Here is a 21,323-nt window from a genome sequence, read left to right as displayed (position 1 = left end):
TTGACCTGAGATAAAAATTAAAAATATTGATATCAACGAATATTTATTTGCTTCGAAAAAAAAGAGGAGGAACAAGAAGGAAAAGAAAAAAAAAAAGATAGCGGACACAAACAAATTATTCGTCTTGCACATGTATGCGTACGTTGAACCGTGCAATTTTGGAATTATACGCTTTGCTTAGACGAATGCGTCTGCTGTTCGTAAAGCACGCGTGACACGCGTGTATTTACGGTTTCGATCGAAGCAGTAATTTTTCCGTTGTCAAAGAATCCGTAAAAGCTTGGTGTATTAAGCGTAAATGAAATAAAAGTAAATACGAAATAATAATCATCTTGTGGCCCGAAAGTTTATCGTGGTTAACCATGAATCTTGCAATTGATTGGAGGAAAAGAAACGAAAGCGTTTAATAAAGCGTAAATCGTCGTTATAAACAACGAAAAACAATTAAACTGTCTTACGCTTTCTCCAATTTTAAACATTGTTTTCCAAACGATTTACGAAGAAAAAGGAAAAAAAAGAAAGAAAGAAAGAGAAAAAAACGGAAAGAATGTTTTAAAAGAAGAGTAAATCGATACACCTCTTTCATCGAAAAACCATTTATTTCAGCGAATAAATATTCTATGAATACTCTCTACCTAGGAAGTACACATTATATATATATGTATATATATATAAGTATGCAGTATTCGCCGCCCTTGTTTGGATACTGAGAGTACACAATTCCATTAATTTTTAATGCTAGGTACACATTGACAAACAAACGAAAAATGAAAATCAGGCGAAAAAAGGAATGGGGTTCGCAGACAACGAGCGTAAAGGGATAGGAGCGTGGAGCGAGGAAGCAGGGGAAACAAAGGGAAAGAGACTGGAGGACGAGAGAAAAGAAAGAAGGGGGGAAAAAAAAACAAAGAAGGATGGTGGCGACAAGCTATTTCGGAGAATAAGTGAAAGAAAGTTGCAAGTTGTCAAAGTTCTCAGCGAAAGGTGTTACACGCTTGGGATAATGGGTCCTTTAATTAATAAGAGAGGAACTATAGAGATCCTTTTTCTATTTTTTCACACATACTTGCGCAGAATTTCAAACGTTAATAGACCGTGACGATATCATACAGTTAAGAAAGTAAAACGAGTAATTTCGAGAAGGCCGTAACATTTGTAAAAAGAGAAAACATTCCTAAAACTACTTGATTGCGCTCGAGAAGGAAGAAAAAGAAAACGATAGAACGTGCCGTTTCTATCTTCGTTTTTATCTTTGTCGTAGATCACGAAGATTACGGAAAGTTCTAAGAATCTGAGGATAACGTACTTAGAAACGAGCTTAAAACGTCTTACGTATACTGGGACGTTCGCTCGGTCGGCGTACTTGGCAGCCAAGCAACTAGAATATCGCAACGATACTACCATAATTTATCAAATGATGAAAAAACGTAGCCGCTGCGAACGGCTGTTCGAATCTCATCTTCCTAAAAACCTGCGTCACTTTCATCGAAGTCGAAGGCTGCAAGTTAGCCACGATATACACATATACAAATATACCTACGTAAATTATAATTGTCATTGACGCGATTTATCGACAGTCTAGGTATAGCGCGAACGAACGTTCTCTGTCGCGTTAACCCTCAAAGGCTATTGCGGATGAAATTTCTCGTGACTTTTGTTTTGATGTTATCGCAATGATACGCCGTGTTACAGTGGCAAAGGATAAGTTTATTTATTTCTCATCTTACGTTCGATGTAATAACAATAATACAAATTCACCCATACGATTAACGCGATATTCTTGAGAACGATAGCTTCTAAGAGTTAAGTCCGACAGTGGCTCGCGATCGAATAAAAACGGTACTTGTTGATTCCGAATATGATCAGTCAGGTGTTACAGTTCGTACTTATACATATACCAAAAACGGACCGTATAATCACTTTAGAAAAAGAACATGCATTCGTATAAGCCTACGTACGTAAGCAATGTTTTTGTCGTAGATTGCCGGGGTGAAGGGGGAACAGGGACATGGCGATGGCGGGGATGAGAAATTGAAGGAAACTCGAAGAAAAGCGACAAAGTACGACCTAGGTACGACATATTTACACCACGACTCCTACACACTTTCCTATGCACGCATTCACATGGCTCACCAAAACAGAGAAACCGGACAAAAATAAAGGAAGTAAGAGGAGAAGAGAGTGAGAAAATTTTGCGTGTATGTACGTATATTTGAAAAGAAGATGTCTGTGTGTATGTACGCGCGCCAGCTCGTATGCGTGTGTGTATTTTTCTGAAAAAAAAAGAAAAAAAGAGAGAGAGAGAAACGGAATAGAGAAGGAAGAAGATAGATACATAGGAAAAAAAAAGAAAGATTCACTGTACACAGAGATCTGTCAGCCAACACGTTTTCACCGATCAACGACGACTACCGGAAACGAATCGTTTCATCTTCGCATCTTTGCTTTTCTTTCTTTTCTTTCTTTTTTTCTCTTTTTTTTTTTTTTTTTAAGAAAGGCAACGATGCGCAAGGAAACATTGCGATAAGATGATTGTTTTCGTTTTACATTGACTCGTAAAAGTTCCTAGCTCGATAAAGACGGACCATTAAAAACCAGTTACCGAGGAGAGATTAAAAATGCGATAAGCTCCCGTATAAAAAATAATTCTTTCGCGGTCGTTCTCTTAGATCAGGTGTAAACGCATCGACACCTTAATAATAATACCGTGACTCTAGGAACTATACGCCTTGTCATGAATCATAAACGACTATCAAGGTGCCCGTTATTACTAATTTAAAAAAGACGGACATTGGTCGATCTCTTCCGATCGCTGTCCTGCTTGCATTCGTTAAGTTTATACGAGCAATCTCGTTTCTCGTGTTCCATAAGGAGGGATCTGCGGTACTTAAACCACCCCGAACAAGGCACTTTCAGTCTATCGAATGAGAATTCGTCGAAGACGGAACGACGACGACGACTACGATGACAACGGTCACCGACTATCGATGGAAATCGAAGGAATTTTCAATGGGAAACGAACGAGGAACGGACAAAAGGAGTAACGTAGCGAAGCTTAAAAATAGGAAGACGAAAGGAAAGGAAAAGAAGAGAAGAAAAGAGGAGAAATGGAAATGGTGGGAAGAAACAGAATAATTATCGATAATCTTTAATAGTAATAGACTCTAAAAGAATTAAACGAGCCTTCGCATATTCCTCGCCGTCGTTGCTCTTCTCGAGCTATAATTCTCGAGCTATGAGCATCCACATTTCTCGACGACCATGCCTGGTAATCGCGAGAACACGATTTGATACTCGTTATCGAAGTACAGCATCGTGATCTCGGAGAGTTTCCTCGGGGCGCAACATGGACCAGAGTTGTTAGGCGGTTCCGCCAGGCTGACGATGTGGGTGTTCGGATATGCTGGCAGGAAGGCCATCGGACAGTCGCCCGAGCAGTAATTGGCATCGTACCTAAGGCACAAAATCAAAATCGTAATCGCATCGATAAAAGAAGCACGGCGATAACCACATCGGTCGTGATCGCGCGATAATTCCACGACGACGTATCGACATCGACACGCGTTCCGTACGCAACCGGAGACCGAAGAAATTTCCCATTTTTCAAACTATAGTCGCAAAAGTATGAATTTCCGTGGACGTACGCGGATGTAACGACACGATAGTATATTTTGGCGCAACGTATAGGTCGCTACTCCACGAATATCAGGTAAATGATGTCGAATTTCGACTCTGACCGTTCGAAAGCCACCGTTCCGAGAATAAAAAGAGACGGTCGCTTCGCTTTCAATATGTCGCGGCACAGGTACTTACTTCTTGGGAGCGATTATCCAATCCCACCCAAACTTCTCAAAGTCGACGGTGAGCTTGTATCGACAACATCTGGTCTCCTGGCTAGCTTCGTCGCAATTAAGTCCCACGTTTCTCTTGATCCTCGCCCCTCTTCTCGAGTCGAGTTCTTGCGTCTGTACTTCGAGGTACGGCGCGTATTCAGCTCCGGGATTAGTCTCCACCAACTTCGCGTTTCTGCGATGATTAGCTCCGGGACTGGAGATCTTGAGCGCTACTCCCAGATTATCCCGTGGATGTTTGAACCATTCGGCGACCATTCTTCTTAACTCGATCGTTACCCAGTTGCCTCTGCAACCGACCGGCCGAGGGTGTTTCGTGGTCAAAGGTGGACCCAACGATGGCCCACCAGTCTCCGTCGTGCCACGAAGGATCCTTTGCAACGTGATCGTCACTGGACCATCTTCGTGACTTTCCGTGCTTTCCAAATCTCTAGGCTCGTCCAGTTCCGAGGACTCTTGGTTGCTTCCCCATATCCACAGGGATAATTCCGCCCTCGTCACGCGATGCTGGATTACCTTGTCGGAGAATTTGAAATAGAGAACGTCGAAGCTGCCTTTCGAGTGCCGTAGCCTCTGATCTGAAACCGAAAAATAGCAGCAGCACGGTTAAACTAACAAGAAACGTACGATCGAAAGAATACAAAGTATGTGCCGTGAGCACAAAGTTGTACAGAGAGCCGCAGAAGGGGAAAAGAAAGAGAGCGAAGAAAAAAATAGAACGGAAGAAAGTAACGAAGAAAAATCTGGCAAGATCCGACGAAGAATCAATGGTCGATATAATCCGCGTGCTACGATGGTCGTGCACGACGGTTACTGCTACGTTGCTAGTTCCTAGGCTCCGCGATTGGCGATAAATCGAGAACAACCGGCGATGTAGCCGCGCGGTTTCTTGCCATTCGACAAGTACGAAGACTTTGGTTTGCTCGCGTGCTTGTGTCCGATATTTACATCGATGGCAACGACTAGCGTTCGAGCTAGCGTTTCAGGCGACCTGCATCACGGCGATCGACGTTCGGCGCAAGTCGATCGTCGAAGAACAGAAGCAAGGGAGAACGAAAAAAGGCGAAGCGAGCTTATACAGACGCGTAGCGAGGCGCGTTAGTCTCGATTCTATTCAGGCCATCGTTCGATGCGCGTGTACCTGTATGTGTCTCGGTGAGAGACCGCTTCCATCAAGGGTAAAGCTACCTCAAATCGTACCGTTACGCGACCACGTTTTTCCTCGTTCGATCAATCGACGATTTCTTCCTTTCCGTATCGATACCGTCGCGAGTTTGTCCCGCCATCTAAACAAACTCGTCCCGGTATTCGAGCGAATCCCAGCACGTTTCTCTATGTTCAATGATACCGCCTTTCTCAGCCACCGACCATCTCTCACCACGTGTTACCGCTCTTTTCTTCTTTTCTTCGCTAAGAGGTTTTCTCGCGACGATCGCTTCTAGAATTCTAGAATTGGACTCGCTTCTGCACAACGTGTCCGAAGTAACGTCAACCTGCGATCAACGTGCGCTGACAGAACCCAACGCGAAGATAGAATCGCCGTTATACATACGTGTACGCGATACACTTACGACACGAGCGAATCGAGCAAGATTCTGCAGCGGCAAACAAGAATACCAGATTTTAGCTTTTTCAACAACTTTTCTCTTTTTCTTCTTCTTCTTCTTCTTCTTCTTCTTCTTCTTATTTTATAGTACGTTGCACTTCGTTCCGACGTTTCGTGAACATCGCGTTTCGCTTCTTCAGGACAGACCTGAGACTATTTCTGCTCCTGTCTTCCGAAGAGTCTGCCCTGAAGAAGCAAAGTGGAATGTTCACGAAACGTCGGAACAAAGCGCAACGTGCTAGCAAAAACACGATCGAAACGCCAAGAACCGCAAATATATCGAGAACGACAGAATCGTCTTCGGACGGTTCGTCCTATGAGAAAATCGAATCGCGGGTTTCTCAAATACGTTGACGAATTTGATTAATTCCGAACTAGACGGACGTAGAGGATCGAAGAGTCGGCTGGCGATGGTTCGCCCGAATTCGATATCGTTATCGTTGTCACTGTCATATTCCGCGTTTCATGCGTTTGATTTTCGGCGGCATTGGGAGATAATTATTTATCAGAATGCCCCCTTCCTTTCGCTGCTTGCGAATTCGTGCTTTCTCTTTCCCACGCCAGACGCATCGTCATGGAAACGAGCAATTAGCAGTCGGAGCATTCCGCGTACCGAATCCCTCTTTAAATCGATTTATACGCCAGTTAATTGCGGGCTGACTGACGGTACGTCGTTCTTCCCTCGCGTTCGTCTCCTCCTCCGCCTTTTGGTCTCTGCCACTCTACCCACCTGTCACAGGCAAACGTCGTTCCCAAACAGAATTACCAAAAATCCTAGGAAACGTAGAAACGTCCGTACGTTTGAAATCGTAACACCGAGCGTAGGACGTTTCGTATAACAGCCAGGTTATTTGAAAATCTTTCATAGGATACGCATAACGTGGCGATTCGTAAAAGGTATGTGCAAGCTATTGCGAGCCACCGTATGTGACTTTCAACGCTCGAGCCGTTTTCGTTCGAAAGATTTTAACTTGCTCGTCAGCTACTTTTTTTTCTTTTCCGTTAATTTAGGAGTTGCCCTTCTTTGTGTTTGCAGGTCAGACGCAGGAATGAGTCATGCTCCCGCCGAAAGGCGTGGATGGAAAGAGCGGCGAGACAGAAAGATGGCAATTTTATTTTCGTCCAGACGCGGCTACCGCCCGTCTGGCACGAAGTCTTCTAAAAGCACGTCTAACGTGGTAAGGGTGGGAAACCACCGAGTTCGAATTCGAAAAAGGGCAAACCGAACGTCGCGTTGATCGTGTAGCGCGTGGCGTTCGAAGATCCACCGAGTACGTCGTTTAACGAAGTTTAATGGGCGTCGTTCGACGAATCGATAGGACGATCCTGTCCACGGCCGATACGAACGCGGTTCCTTTCGAAAATCTCTGTCGCGCGATCGGAAAGGAATTGGCCAATTAGAAACACGTGTCGACGGAACGCCGGTACGTGGATTTTATATTTGGTGGCGAGAGCAGGCAGACACAAATAAATGCGTAGAGTGAGCGCGACAGAGGAAGAAAGAGGCTGGATGCGGCGGAAAAGAAAAGAGAAAAAACCGGTCGTAGCGTAGAACAGAGAAACAATAAAGCTAAAACATTAAGTACACACCGTGCTTCGGCGCTTGAGATAAATATAGTTTTAGCGAACAGAGGTCAGTCGCATTGCAAGACCGCACTATAGAATCGTTTTCTAGTTAAGGTTCTTACGCTGTTCGGTATCGTGTTTTCGATTCATGCACGACGCGTTCCTACATATTCGCGATATTCGAGAGAAAGCTATGCAGAAAACGTTAACGTTTCTTACGTTACACGCGTAACGCACCGTCCAACGGTACACCTTGGCGATTGCGTGTGACGTACGAGACGAAAGTCGAGCGATAACGCGTCGAGTGGAGGTTTCGTCGAAATGTACGTCAAAGACGAGCGGACGTACTCAAAATGTCGAAATATAGCGAGCAAAGTGTTGGAAATAAAGAGACAACACGGTTGCCGAAACCGTGATCGTCGAATGGGAAACGAAAGGGAAAATGAAAAGAAGAACGAAGTGAGACGAAGTTCGTACGAGTGGAAATGATGGAAAACAACAACGGTGATACCACGGTGTCGTGGCCCTGCCTATAAATAAATGAAGAAATAATTGATACGAGAGACGGTTTCACGTCCCCTCGTCCCGCGTTCTCATCCTCGGTGCACTTTTCGCCGCTATCGTCCAGTTCTTTCACTCTTCGTCGTAGCAGCTGTCGCTTTAAGGGCGGCGACGTTTAAAAATATCACGCGACAAATCGTCTACCAACGGCACACGACACGATAAGATTAAACATGCGTCAACCAAATGCTCAAAATTTACAGGCGAAATCGCTCCAATTCGATCTGACCCGACCCAATGCTCGTACAGTACGCCACTGTTTATAAGTAACCGTATACTTTGATCGACTCGTATCGGATCGTTTCACGAATTTCTAGCGAAGCTTGAGAAACGTTTAACCAGAATCAGACTTTCAACTTGTTTCTTGAAAAATTGTTCCTTTTCGCTAACGAATTCGTTCGGGTAGCTTTTACGAGTTTCTATACAAGTTTATACAAGTATTTCGTTTCTAGCGTGCGTCTGTCAAAGCCGTGCCACCGAAATCCTCTTTTCAACGTCGGTTGCACCGTTGCCTCGTACGATGCATATTTCGTTGTGTTTTCATGTTTCGTCGTAATCGCGAGCAATTGCAAAGAATCGAAGATTACGGAAGATTTTACGTCGCATTTTGCGTCCTTCACAGAGGAGCAACATCGTGAATACGAAAGGATTCGACAACGAACCAAGAGACTCGATCGAATTCGTTCGTTCGAGCGCTTGCAACTTCGCAAACAGGGTAAAACTTGATACGAGTCCAGAGATGTATCTACACACCTACGCGCGACAGGTCGTCGAACCCCAAAATTAACGTGGTAACGCATCCATTTCAATTGGTTTCGTTCCATTTCGTTCCATTTCGTTCCATTTCGTTCCATTTCGTTGCCGTGGCTTTTTCCCTAGCAGTTGTTTCATCCCCTCGATTCGTCACCCATCAAAATTCGTAGAAAGCGACAGTAGCAGGGGATATTACGCGATTCCGAGAACGTTCGTTCACGCGACTCAAATTAAAATTACTTGTCGTGCGATCTACCAAAACACGTACACGTCAGAATCTGAAATTAATCGCGAATCGGACGCACGATCGAACGATAAGTCTCGTTTATCGCGTACAGAGAAATACCTCTGAAAGGCGGTGTATCTAGAAGCAGTTATCGTGTTTCCGGTACTCGTTCGAAGAAGGAGTGCTTTCCGCGTGGAAAGTTCGAGTCGTCAAAAGGGAACGGAGATCCGGAGGGGTTCTCGTTCGCCGCGAAACCGGACGTAAAAACTGCCGCCCTCGAGTAATTTGCATCGCGTGACGAAACCGCCCTGCAATTGCAACTGCACTTCGACACTATAACACGGCGTAACTCGATAAAATTCACATTTGGGTCACGCGTTCCACCCTCTTTCTCCCTTTCTTCCCCCCAATTCACCCTTCGTTATTCTTTCTTTCACCCTTATTTCCATTCTTTTGCTTTCTCTCTCTCTCTCTCTCTCGCGAGAAAGGGCCTTCAGCTACGAACCTGCTTCACCGTGTATCGCGTGCATTCGAGACCCAACGTGTCCCTTTTAAAACACGTTAGAAGAGCGAAGAAGAAGGGGAGAAAGATAGGAAGGCAAGCAAATAAAAGCATATAGAAAAAGGCGCTTCTTCTCGCAACCGACCGTGTTCCGATCAACGAATATGCAAAAGCAAACGGGTACACGCGGATAGTTATCAGCGATAACGCGAATCGTTCCATCGAACGAATTTCCTCTCGCGCACTGGCGCAGATGGGAAAACGCCGGAATTATCCACCGGATCGTACGGTTAACTTTCTCCTCGCGAGTCGTAAATAAAAATATGTGGACGAATTTTGTCGGGAAGCTTCCGCGTCGCGCTCCTACGTAAACGGTTTCTCCAAGCCATCGAGAAAAGCTAAAGCGAAAAAGCTGACAGTGCGTGGAACGTTTGAAAATATCATAGCTCCGTTGCAAGATGAAATGAGAATTTGCGTAAGGTAGCGCGGTAGGTAACCCGATACGATCGCAGTTGATCTAATATTACGATATTGTAGGTACGGTCGACGATAATACCCATCGAATTGTTATGTAACTGTAATAGTTCTTAAATGCATTCGCGTTGCAACATAGCACCGATATTCGTGCTGTTAATATCTTCGCGAGAGCGAGGAACACGACAAACTGGTTTTCTAGATCGATACTATAGCTGACGACCGATCAATCAACCACTGCGAACGGATCTATAGATCGATAGAACGATCAAATTAAATCATCTGCGAAACGTTCGACGATCGCGTGTTCGTCGACTCTTTCGTAAACTTTCGTTTCGGCAATCGTATTTAACGAGATTCTCCACTTTATATCGTCTTTCTCGCTATCCATACGACGATAAATCAAAGAAGGAAAGAGACAAACGAAGAAAACCGATCGAATCGTATCGATACCGGCCGAACAATCGCTTTCGCGTATACTTTGTGGCCGCGTTTCGAGACGTTTCAGTCATCAAACGAAAGAGACCGTAACGAATTGAGAATCACTGATGGAATGGCGCCTGTCTGCGAGTATGCTGACCGCAGTGTTACTATCTACACTGTCATTATCCAACGGTTTAATATATCCATTTCAGATTTATTAATTTCACCAGGACTAACGCGCCTAACAGCGTATCGAAAATACGATGAAACTCGACGAAGGAGAGATCGATCGATCGTTCGTTGCATTACGTTCGTGCATCAGAAATAAAGTAGAAAAAGTGATGGAGAGAAAAGGAGAAAGAGCGACTGACTTACTGGCAATTTTAAACGATCAACAGTCCTTTCTTCGATCGAAATTAAATCAAAACCGAGACCGTAAAACGTTCGAGTATCGCGGACAAGATCAAGATCCTTGCTACTAGTCGAACGATATTCATAGAATCTTTATCGTAGATTATTCGCGGCGTACGAAAATAATATCGTTAGCCAAAGTTCAAAAGCGCATGGTTATATTAAGAACCGTTGGTTATTAAAGTTGAAAAATCGATAAAAATGTGCGCGTCATTGATACATCGAAGATATGGAAAGACCATTTGTCTTACGACTTGTACCAAACATCGCGGAGTTTTACACTGAAATATTTCGTTTTAGTCACGCGGTGACATTGAAGTTAAAAAATCAACAAAAACGCTCTTATCGTGCTCTTTTTCCTGTCTTCGAATGTATAAACATCCGCGGTCTAACGAGTATACCGCGAAGCCGATATCGTCGGGTTATTAACGAACGTACGTAATAGCAGAGGGAGCAGTGTTGCGGCGATGGATGTTCCAAGTCACAGCCGAAAATACGAAAGTTCTAACAACGGCTTGTCACCTCCAGAGACAGCCTTAACGCAACAATAAGCGATGGGCCTGACCTAGGCTGTGCAGCGACCGTGACCTTCGTAGCGGATCGAGGCCGGTTCGTCGTTCGTGTGTACTTGGAATTCGCGCTGTGAACGTTTCGTGCATCGTATCGATCGCTGGACCATCTTGTCCCGTTCTACGCTAAACGTTCTCCAATTTTGTATTATACCGGGTCCGATCGATGGGATATCGATCCCATATCGAGAATATTCGAATAACCGGCGGACACCTTTTAGCGGACGGCGAAACATTTTGAAATTTCATTAGCTGTGTAACCGAGATCGGACACTGTCACGATTACATCGATAAAATTCGTAACTCGTAGCGAGTATAACGAAACGAAACGTAAGCTTTCGGGAATGACGCACGAATATCGGTAACCAATACACCAAAACTGTGGAAATGTGACGATAATCGCAAGTTTGGTAGCTTCGTCAGCAAACGTGATAGCGAAGCTTAACGGATTCCTGCCAAGAATAGAATGCTTTCGAATGCAAATGCGAACACAACAACGTTGTAGATTTAGCTACGAATTTCCGCTTGCGATTTATCTTACACGACCTCTTAGTTAAGTTTACGTGTCCGTTATTTGACGCAAATGATACACGCGTTACCATATGACGCTCTCTCTTATTAAGAGATGCCGTAAATATAAAGTACTGGGGAAAAAGAAAAATTGGATGGGTTATTGGATCGGATATCGATCCGGTCGAAATTTATATTCTACCTATGGAATATAAATTCCCGTAAAAACTTATCTTCCAAATTATAAAGTATAAGTTGAAATAAATGTATGCTTCATCGTTATCGCAAAATACAAAAAAAAAGCAAAAAATTAGATAGACACTAATCTGCTCGAAGCTCGTATTTTAATTATATAATTTATATTCATATTTTATCGTCATTACGAAATATAGGAAAAAACACAAATTAGATAGATAGTACTCTGGAAATTTGTATCTTAATTATGGTATAAATTCGTATGAATTTATATGTTTCGTAGAATAATTTCTGTTCGTCTAGTTATCCTCGATTCACCGTACGCAACGTAATTATTACCGCGAACAAACACGATCTAGTTTCGTGGTTTACGCGTGAATACAATTCCGATCGACCATCGGTCGCGATAACGCAACGCTTTGACTGCAATTTCATTCGAATCGTTTGAAACGTTTACGGATGGGATCAAAAGTAAAGAATCGTGCGCGATGGAGCGAGGCGATCGAGCGAGGCGATCAGGCGAGGCGATCGACCGACCGACCATTGAGTGACAAAGATCGATCGATCAGTCGAGGTCGGCGAACAAAAAATCGACGCTCGTTTCAGCAAAGGAGATCGGGATGGGTAGGTAGTGGGTCGAGAAAGAAGGCAAAGACGCGGAAAAAGAGCGAAAAGAATTTGAGAAAAGAGAGGGCCGTTCGTCGAGCAAGAGAAAAAGAACGGCGAAGAAAACGAAGGAGAAGGGACGAAGCGAAAACGAAGAATGAACGCGTAGGAAAGATCACGAGTCGCGACGATCGTACGAGGAGAGAAAAAAACAAAGATGTAGGTGAATAGGAGAAGAATGCCGACATGGACGAAAAGCGACATCGAAAAAGAAAAGAAAAAATGAAGGAAAAAGAGCGAAAAACGATAAGGGATATTCTACGTGGGTGCGGATGCGCATGCCCGTGTGCGTCTACGAAAGGGGAAAAGAAAGAGAGGAGAGAAAGAGAGGAGAGAGAGAGAGAGAGAGAGAAAAGAGGGAGAAGGTTGAGAGGGAAGAAAGGGGCCGGGGCAATGTTAGAGGCACGCACGAATATGGAAAAAGTTGAGAGAATGGGTACGAAGAGCCGAGGAAGGATGGAACGAGGGGAGAATGAAAAAAAATTCGCACAAACGAATAGCGGAGATCGCGCGACCACCTCCGGCGCGATCGACGAATTTCGCTCGGTTCGCGAACAGAGCGATATAGGTGGCCTAAGGCGATAACCCTCTACGAATATGATACTGGTTCGGCATCGGCATCGGCATCGCATCGGCATCGGCATCGACATCGACATCGGCACCGGGCACGATACCATCTCTCTTGTCCCATCTATCCACGTTTCTCGTCGCTAGCTTCTTTTCTAGTTTTTGCGCGCTCCTGGAGAACAGAACCATCTTTACGAGCCGAGTCACACACGCCTCGAAACACATTTACCACGTGTTTCGGATACTTGTCTTCCACGATATAAAAGATCTATCAATCACTCGTTGTGTATTCTTATTGACATCGTTTCAGCGGCTAATCTTTCCGATAACGTAGTGACTTTCGAAACGGAGACGTTTTTAGTCGCAACCGAGCCGAGGAATCGAAGAATAGATTCGAATCGGCAAGATCAGCGAGAATCATAGTGATGCAACTCTGTAAGTCGGTCCTCTGCTATATTTCGTAACACTCTATTATTTAGTGGACGAAACAAATCTCTACTTTTAGCACCACTATTTTTATTTACGTCCGTAAAAGTGTAAAATTTTGCACGAACATCTCTGGTTATACGAAACTAAGGGAATCGTCAAACGCGACTAAACTTACACTCTCAAGATCTTCACGCACGATATTATAATCTGCCATAGCGCTATTTATCCATAACCGTTCGCCATACGCCTTTCACCAACCGTGTTATTACCATGTTTAAGTGTAAATTCAAACGGAGCAAACTAACAGTTACGTGGCAAGGTGGTAAGGGTCGCGGACGCGTTTGAAGAAAACCACCTATGTATTCCGATCGATATTCGAAAAATATGTACGTTATGTCACGGTAGGTCGAAGGATGCGGTTAACAAGCGTGTCTTGCTTATTTTGACTATTATTCGGACGAGAGTTTGATCGTGTAATAGCAGCCGATCCCGCCGACGTAGTATCGCTAACGGGTCGTTTCTCTCGATCGTCTACCGACAATGGCCCTATAATTACGCGATAATGTAACGATTACTCGCTTCTAAAAAGTTCTCGCAAGCACCTGTAATCACAAGATACGGGACACCCAAGAACGTGCCGGAAGATAGCGTGTCGTATTTCGTGCGAGTCCTGTCAACCGACGATCGGAGATAAATCGGCTATTAAATGTAAAATCGCTCGTAAATGATCGGCTTCGCGCGGCTCTCGATCGGACTTTTGCTGTTTCAAGGAGAAAGCCCCTGATTTCTTCCAGATACGAGAAAGAAAAAGAGAGGGGACGCGTGTATCTGTAAGAGATAAAGCAATCCTAAACACAGGTCACCGGTTTAACGTAATTATTATGTAGTATAGGTTGAAAACAGCGGAGATATCTTTGCCTCGAGGATTTAACCCATCTTTTCTATGCACATTTATGCACGTTCTTGCAACTCTGTTGTCGAATATACACGGTGACCGAAATAATTAGGACGAGCAGAAGTTGTCCTCGTCGCTCAAAAAGATCGCGATAGTCGTGTCTCGTTACAGCGCTAACAAAGTTTCAAACTTTTCAATCTCAAAAAATGTTCGTTTCAAGCGTTGAAATACTTTCGCGGGTCACTGCGACCTGTACCTTTTATCCTTTTATTGCTCTAAAAAATTGCAAGAAGAAATTCTACGAAACGGCAGAATGACTAATTTGTAGAAGGTGATTAAGCGCGGTATCTAAACCGTGTTTAAACTTTCCTGCCAGGGACTGTTTGACGCGTAAAGCAATCGTACCTAATTCAGAAACTGCTGGAAGAAGCGACCAACCCTCGAAGCCGAAAGACAAGATCGAATTTCAAATCGATGGCCGGTGCTGCTGGTTTCATCTGACGGCAGAAGCGAAACGAGCGAAGAAACCTGAAATATTTCTTTAGCCGAGCAAGTTATCGACTGAATTTAAAATACGCCACGCGAATCGTGTAATTCGTTAGGCGACTGTGACACTTTATCCCCGACGAAGAAAGCTAATCTCGTTGCCAGTTTTGCTCTTCAACTACCGTTAATGGGTAAAGTCACGGGCAAGTTACACCCATTTATGTTGTAGTTTAATCGAGCGATCGTTTACAGCGAAGTACATTTCAATTTAAACTACAATGTAACAAATTGCGGCGTATAGGATCGCGGAAAAACGAAACGGATGGCTCGTTGAGGCTCGAAAAGGTTAATTCGGTTAACGTCGCCAAGGAAAAATACGGCAGTTGCAACGTACGACGCGCGATCGTTGCAATTGTACGCTGTAAAATAATTTTGTCGAGTAGAATAGCAGTACTTTTCTCGTGTAACAGAATGATCTTTTTTCAACGTCGAATGGAGAATCGGAAAGGATGGAAAGAAGATTTGGAACTTACGAGGTTGTGCCAGGGCGAAGACGCTCTCTGTTTTGGCAGCATATTCGTCGATCTCCTCGTAATGAGGAGTACCGGGCTCGAGAGGTTGAGGTTGATCGGCCTGCATTCCGTACATATCCATCAACTTCGAAATCGGCGGAATTCTTGGCAGAGCTCTGCCCGTCATGTTCGGAGCTTGTTTCAAGCCGAGCTTGTTCAAAATTTGTTCCTTGATAGCTTCGAGGCTGAGGGCTCTGATCTCTTCGTGCATCCTACAAGCGTTACAGGTGTTACCAGCCTTCGCTAGATATTTGATACGAACTCTGTCGATGCCAGGAACGTCGAAGGCACCAAAGAGGACTAGCAAGAGTAGTAACAGCGCCCCCCTGACCATCTTGCTCAAGGTCGTTCTTAGTCGGATCGGTTACGATCGGTTTCCCCCGCAAAGCGAGCGATCAGATATTTGACTTCATCGCTACGCTTTACCGATTTTATCGCCGATCCCTCTCTCTCCGCAAAGGTATCGCGCCCTTTGCACCTGTTTTCCGATTTTTTTATCTCGCGCGGATCAGGAATTCGTACGGTTCGTCTGCTTTTCCCTCTTCCTCTTCCTCTTCCTCTTCCTCTTCCGCTTCCACCTCCTTTTCTTCTTCTTCCTCTTCTTCTTCTTCCTCCTCCTCCACCGCCGCAATCGCCGCTTCCTCCCCCGCCTCCCCCTCCCCCTCCGCCTCCTCCACCCCCACCTCCACCTCCTCCACTTCCTCCTTCTTCTCGTCGTCGTTGTTGTCGTCCTCCTCCCCTTTCTCCTTCTTCTCTGCTTCTTCCTCCTCCTCTTCCTCCTCCTCCTGCTTCTCCTGCTTCTCCTCCTCCTCCTCTTCCTCCTCTTCCTCTTCCTCCACCGCTACCGCCAATACCACCACCACCACCACCACTACCACAACCACCACCTCCGCTGTCGCCTTCTTTCTCCGCTTCCCCTCCCCCTCTTTTTCTTCCTCCTCCTCCTCCTCCTCCTCCTCTTCCTCCTCCCCCTCCTCCTCCCCTTTCTCTTCTTTCTCTTGCTCCAGCTCCTCCTCCTTCTCCGCTATTCGCTTCCGTGAAAAGAACTTCTTCCGTTGTTTATTCGGCGATGCTATCCTTTTGATTTTGTAAAATCCCAGATATACTCTTACCAAAAGCTTCCTTCCGTAAACAACGCGCAGCTCTTTATCGCGTTCATCGATCGATGCATCATCCACAGTGAAGAAGCGAAGGGAATCGATCGCGATCGCGATCGTGATCGTGATCGTTAGACACGCTATCCGGTCCCGATTCTTTCTCTCGTCTTCCTTCTCTCTGTACTTGCGAGTGCGAATCGAGTCAAGTTTCACCGGAACCTGATACCACTTTCTTTCGTAAATCCAAACTTTGTAATTGCAAAGTAAACTCGACAAACAGTTACGAAACGAATAATGTATCAAGAAACCTGTATCGACGTTACGGTAAACGACAGAAACCTCGTGACGAATAGATCCATATTTCAATCCGTTACTCTTGTTTACAGCGATCACTAAAAATACCGTTTACCATAGTTACACACTAGAAGCACCAGGATATATTAAAAACCACATTGCACTCGAGGCCGATATTCACTGGCCGTGTACGATCGGATTTCTTCCGTATCCTTTTTGGAACGGAACGATCCGGTGAACCCTCGTGACCTCTGGTTCACGCGCGAACTTTAATCTAGACATGTGCGCGCTAGCAACACACCGTTTACCGATGCACTGTGCATCTTTTTAAACGTATCTTGGGCGTCATGTCACCAGTAATAAATTAAAGCCGCCGATTTTCCTTTTGTTTCACTTCTATCTCCTATCCGAGCGATTTCCGATATTTTGTTTTTACGAATAATTTTTTCCCCCTCCTCGTTTCCCCTTCGAAACTTCTAATTACTATCGTGGAAAGTAGAGGATCGATTCGCAGGATCTTCTGGTCGTAATCGAAAAGAATCGGTTGCTAAAGAGACGACGAGAACGAACGAACGAACGAACGAACCAACGAATCCAAATAGAAGAGGTCCGTGAAGGAAAAGAACAGTACAGAAGCGAAGTAGCGAACTCGCGTGACAGCGACAGGCAGCTGGCGAAGCGTGTTGTATCGTGTTGTGCCGGTAAAACTCGATGAATCCTAAGAGCTTGCTAGCTTGTCAAGCACTGAGTCAGGAGACGCGCGTTCTCATCGCATATATGTCGACACGGAGGCCTCCTCCTCTTCTTCTTCTTCTCCTTTCTTCTTCGCTCTTTCTACCCTTTACTCTCACTTACCGTCTCTTTCTCTCTTGTCCACGTATAGCGCCTTTTCTCTCCTCTGGTATCTTACGTATTCGCATGTAGAGCCCGAACGTGCACCCGTTGCCATAGACTGGCATCCACCTCCTCTTTCTCTTTCTCCACCACCACCACCGCCACCGCCACCACCACGACCACCGTCACCACCACCACCGCCACCACCACCACCAACGCCGCCACCACCACCTCCATCACCATTACCGTCGCTACTGTTGTTGTCGCCATCGCCATCACCACCGACACCATCATTCCCATCTCACTACCACCACAATCGTTGCTGCCTCTACTACCACCGCCGCCGCTGCCGCCGCCGCCGCCGCCGCCGCCGCCAGTGCCACCACCACTGCCATCGCTACCACCACCATTACCACCACTAACAACCGTTTCCCTTTCCATAGCCATATTCTCCTCCTGTAACTCCTCGTCCTCTTTGCTGCCAGTTTCGCCTCCACCGCTGCCCCATTCTCGTAGCCACCTTAATACGTCTCTACCCCAAGCCCTTCGTTCCCCCTTTCGTCACGCACCCCTTTCCCGCCAGACCCTTTAATCAGGGAGGTTCACCTTTCTTCTCTCATCCATCCGTTGCCTCTTTCTCCAGTAATCCAGCAATCTTTCATCCTAATCTCTTTTAACTCACCTTCGTTCCTTACGCTACGTTTCATTCCTCGCTCTTTGCTTTTCTCATTTTGCTTCTTCTTTCTCATTCTTTCGTTTTACCGTTTGTTACCTTGCCGTATTGCTTTGAAAATCCACGATCGATGGTAATTCGATGGATCAGCGCGGCCTTCATCGCGTCATCCTAAAACGTATCATCGCGATAATAGTACCAGCAACGGTATCCAAATCGTTTCTTCGAGGCAGATCTGGGAAGAAATTGTTCAACGATAAAAAACGAGAAGAACCACGAGTACGACGACTACTCGTCGTGAAAGTTTAAAATGTAAAAGTACATATATATATATATATATATATATATATATATATATATATATATATATATATATATATATATATATATATAGCAAGAAGAAATATTCTCATTCGCCATAGATTTGTTCGCATAGTTCGAGATCATCGAAAATCGATCAGAAAATTTCACTCAAGTTATCGATGCTTTTTACGAATTCGATCCTTCGATCCTTGTATTGGGGACAGTGAGAATGAAAATAAAATGAAGTTTCAAGGTCCTCTAACATTCGTGAAAATAGACTTAGTCTCGTGTATTTAGCATGAGAAGAAATTTAAAATTCGATCGAATGCCTTACGCATTGCGATGCGTGCTAAATTTGCTCGATCATGCCGAAAAGTCGATTGAATTTTTAGATCGACCAACAGATACGATACCGAAGGAGAAGAGATGGGAGACAGAAGTGGAAAGGAAGAACGAGATAGACCAACGACTTCTTTCGCCGCATCTAAAATCCAAATCGACTTTCAAAACAATTCAAATCCTTCGTTGTATGAAACATCGTGCGCTGGTATAAAATGCATTACGTGATGCATTACAAAACAGTCAAATCGGCTATTTTTAAACCATGACGTGCACATTTGATACCAGAAAGCAAAATGTATGTCCCGATCAGCATATTCGGTCGTTGGTTTTTAGACTTGAAAATGCCTTTTTTTTCGCTTAATCGTACAACGATGCAAGTATATTTTTCAAGTGGTTTTTTATGCCTGTTGGTTTATTAAAGCGATAAAATTGTAACAGTTCGTGTATATTAAAATCGCTTCGAATACAAGTATAGAGATAGCGTACGCCGGTCGTAATCGTCGCTCGCTCAATGCTACTGTCCAACTTTTTACGCTCGATATTCATACTATATGACATATATATTATATGATTCGCTATAATAACTCGCTATCAGGATCCGCTATAATGATTTTCCTAGAGAGCACGTTATCTATTCGTATTGACCGGTGGTATTATAAAAAGTTCGAATATGACTCCGATTGGCGATACAAATAACAGCGATAATATTTTGTCCGGAGTTCGTTTACCTCTGAACCTAACAAACCAAAACAACGTTGACACTCCAAGGTACAATAATATGAGTCTCTTCCGATTCGAATTTTTCGTTGACTCATGTGCCGCTATATTTTTATCACGTTATCCTATAAGTAATACAACTGTCTAGCTCATAAAAGTATTTAGCTATTTGCCATAGAAAATTTTTATACGTATAATAATAATAATAATAATAATATTTATCGTGATTGCGGCCCTCAGGGAACCACAGAATCAACTTGGTTTACAAAGATCTCTACAACCACTCGTTCCTCCGCATCACGATCATACACCGTGCTCCACATGTCGGACTAACTTTAAAAAATTGTTTTACCTGCATCGCACGCGGTTCTTTCTCTCGTCGCCTTTATTTATCTCAAACTACCTCGTACTTTTACGTACATATATACTTACGTATATATATCGCGTACGTTAGGAATAACATTTTCAACGTTTATTGGCACTCTACGTTTCAACAAACGTGAACATTGCACATTCTCAGCACGAACAAGATCGAGTTGAGATTAGTCGAAAGTGATCGTGACGAACGTTCGGAGAAACGTGAAAAAAATAAGACTCGAGTGGCAATGAAATTAGAGAAACGCGTAAACCCATCGTAGAACGTGGTCCACGTGTTCCCTGTGACATACCACGCACGTTACTGCTGTCGTCTATCATCGTGAGGACTGATCGAGAGTACGATCTGTTACAGTACTATCGCAGCTACACTTGTACCAACAAAACCAATAACAGCAGGTGGGACGAAAAAACGATCCCTGCTCCTTTACTTTTTTTCACCCTGGTGTATCGCGCTAACGAGCTACTTTTGGAAATCTTTCCTTTCTGCTCTGTGCCGTAAGCCTCCCTGGTTGCTACCCAACCGACAGCTCCAATCATCTCCGCATCTACGTTACATACGTTCCAACATTTTCAACACGAACGCTCGTTCGTTGTAACGACGTTCTCGTATGTGAAACGTCTATATTTAAAACGAAGCTAATACATTGCATTTTATTACCTAATACGTATGCACGTGTATCGCGTATATATTGTTCTCTTATTGTACGCCAGCGGGAATCGTATTCCATTGAAATAAAGAAATATAAAATTTAATTCTACAGAGGAACATTGTGTAAAATGTATACAGGGTGGTTGGTAACTGGTGGTACAAGCGGAAAGGGGGTGATTCTACGCGAAAAAAGAAGTCGAAAATATAGAATAAAATTTTTTTTTTTTTTTTTAATTTTTCCATCGAGACAACGAGCTAGAGTGAGATTCGTTATAACAAGGCGTGATAAAGTGCACGCGTACCGAGCGAAAATTCAAAGTCGATTTTCTCGAGAACAAAGCTTCAGACGAAAAATTTTTATTCTATATTTTCCACTTCTTTTTTCGCGTAGAATCACCCCCTTTCCGCTTGTACCACCAGTTACCAATCACCCTGTATAATATTTGTATAAATTCAACGTCATCGTGACATGCATTGCGCTTTCCTTTCCATTCGGCGTTCTCCTATCATCGCGTTTAAACGAAAATTAGGATTCTATAATGAAATGTTCTACGATGAAAATCTATTAGGACGTTGTAGATGTTTTCGAGGACGAAACCATAACGTTGTATCGTATTCCGCTGTGTACATTGCAACTGGTTTATCGCCAGATACGTTTCGTTCCGACGCACTGCTTGTTTTCTACTCCGTCTCGTGAATAAACATGCCGTCTCAATGAACGCTCTCAACAAATACAAGGTCCTCGCTGTATTACGCTACATTTCGCTATATTTC

At 44.2% G+C, this 21,323-nt stretch overlaps 1 protein-coding gene across 1 annotated transcript; it reads right to left on the bottom strand.

Annotated features, from left to right (window-relative positions):
• Window positions 1-580: 580 nt before the first annotated feature.
• Window positions 581-15,891, bottom strand: LOC117232057 (growth/differentiation factor 8). Its single transcript, XM_033491196.1, has 3 exons — window positions 15,224-15,891; window positions 3,814-4,429; window positions 581-3,453 (listed from the first exon to the last, which is right to left on the bottom strand). Exons 1-3 carry the CDS (start codon window positions 15,594-15,596, stop codon window positions 3,234-3,236), a joined length of 1,209 nt encoding a protein of 402 aa, XP_033347087.1. The 5' UTR covers window positions 15,597-15,891; the 3' UTR covers window positions 581-3,233.
• Between the last annotated feature and the right edge of the window lie 5,432 nt (window positions 15,892-21,323).

The sequence above is a fragment of the Bombus vosnesenskii genome, unplaced genomic scaffold (genome assembly GCF_011952255.1).
Source record: "Bombus vosnesenskii isolate JDL3184/JDL3185 unplaced genomic scaffold, Bvos_JDL3184-5_v1.1 scf7180000013263, whole genome shotgun sequence".
NCBI lineage: Eukaryota > Metazoa > Arthropoda > Insecta > Hymenoptera > Apidae > Bombus > Bombus vosnesenskii.
Note: the sequence above shows the minus strand (reverse complement) of the source record. Positions and strands in the feature narration are given on the sequence as shown.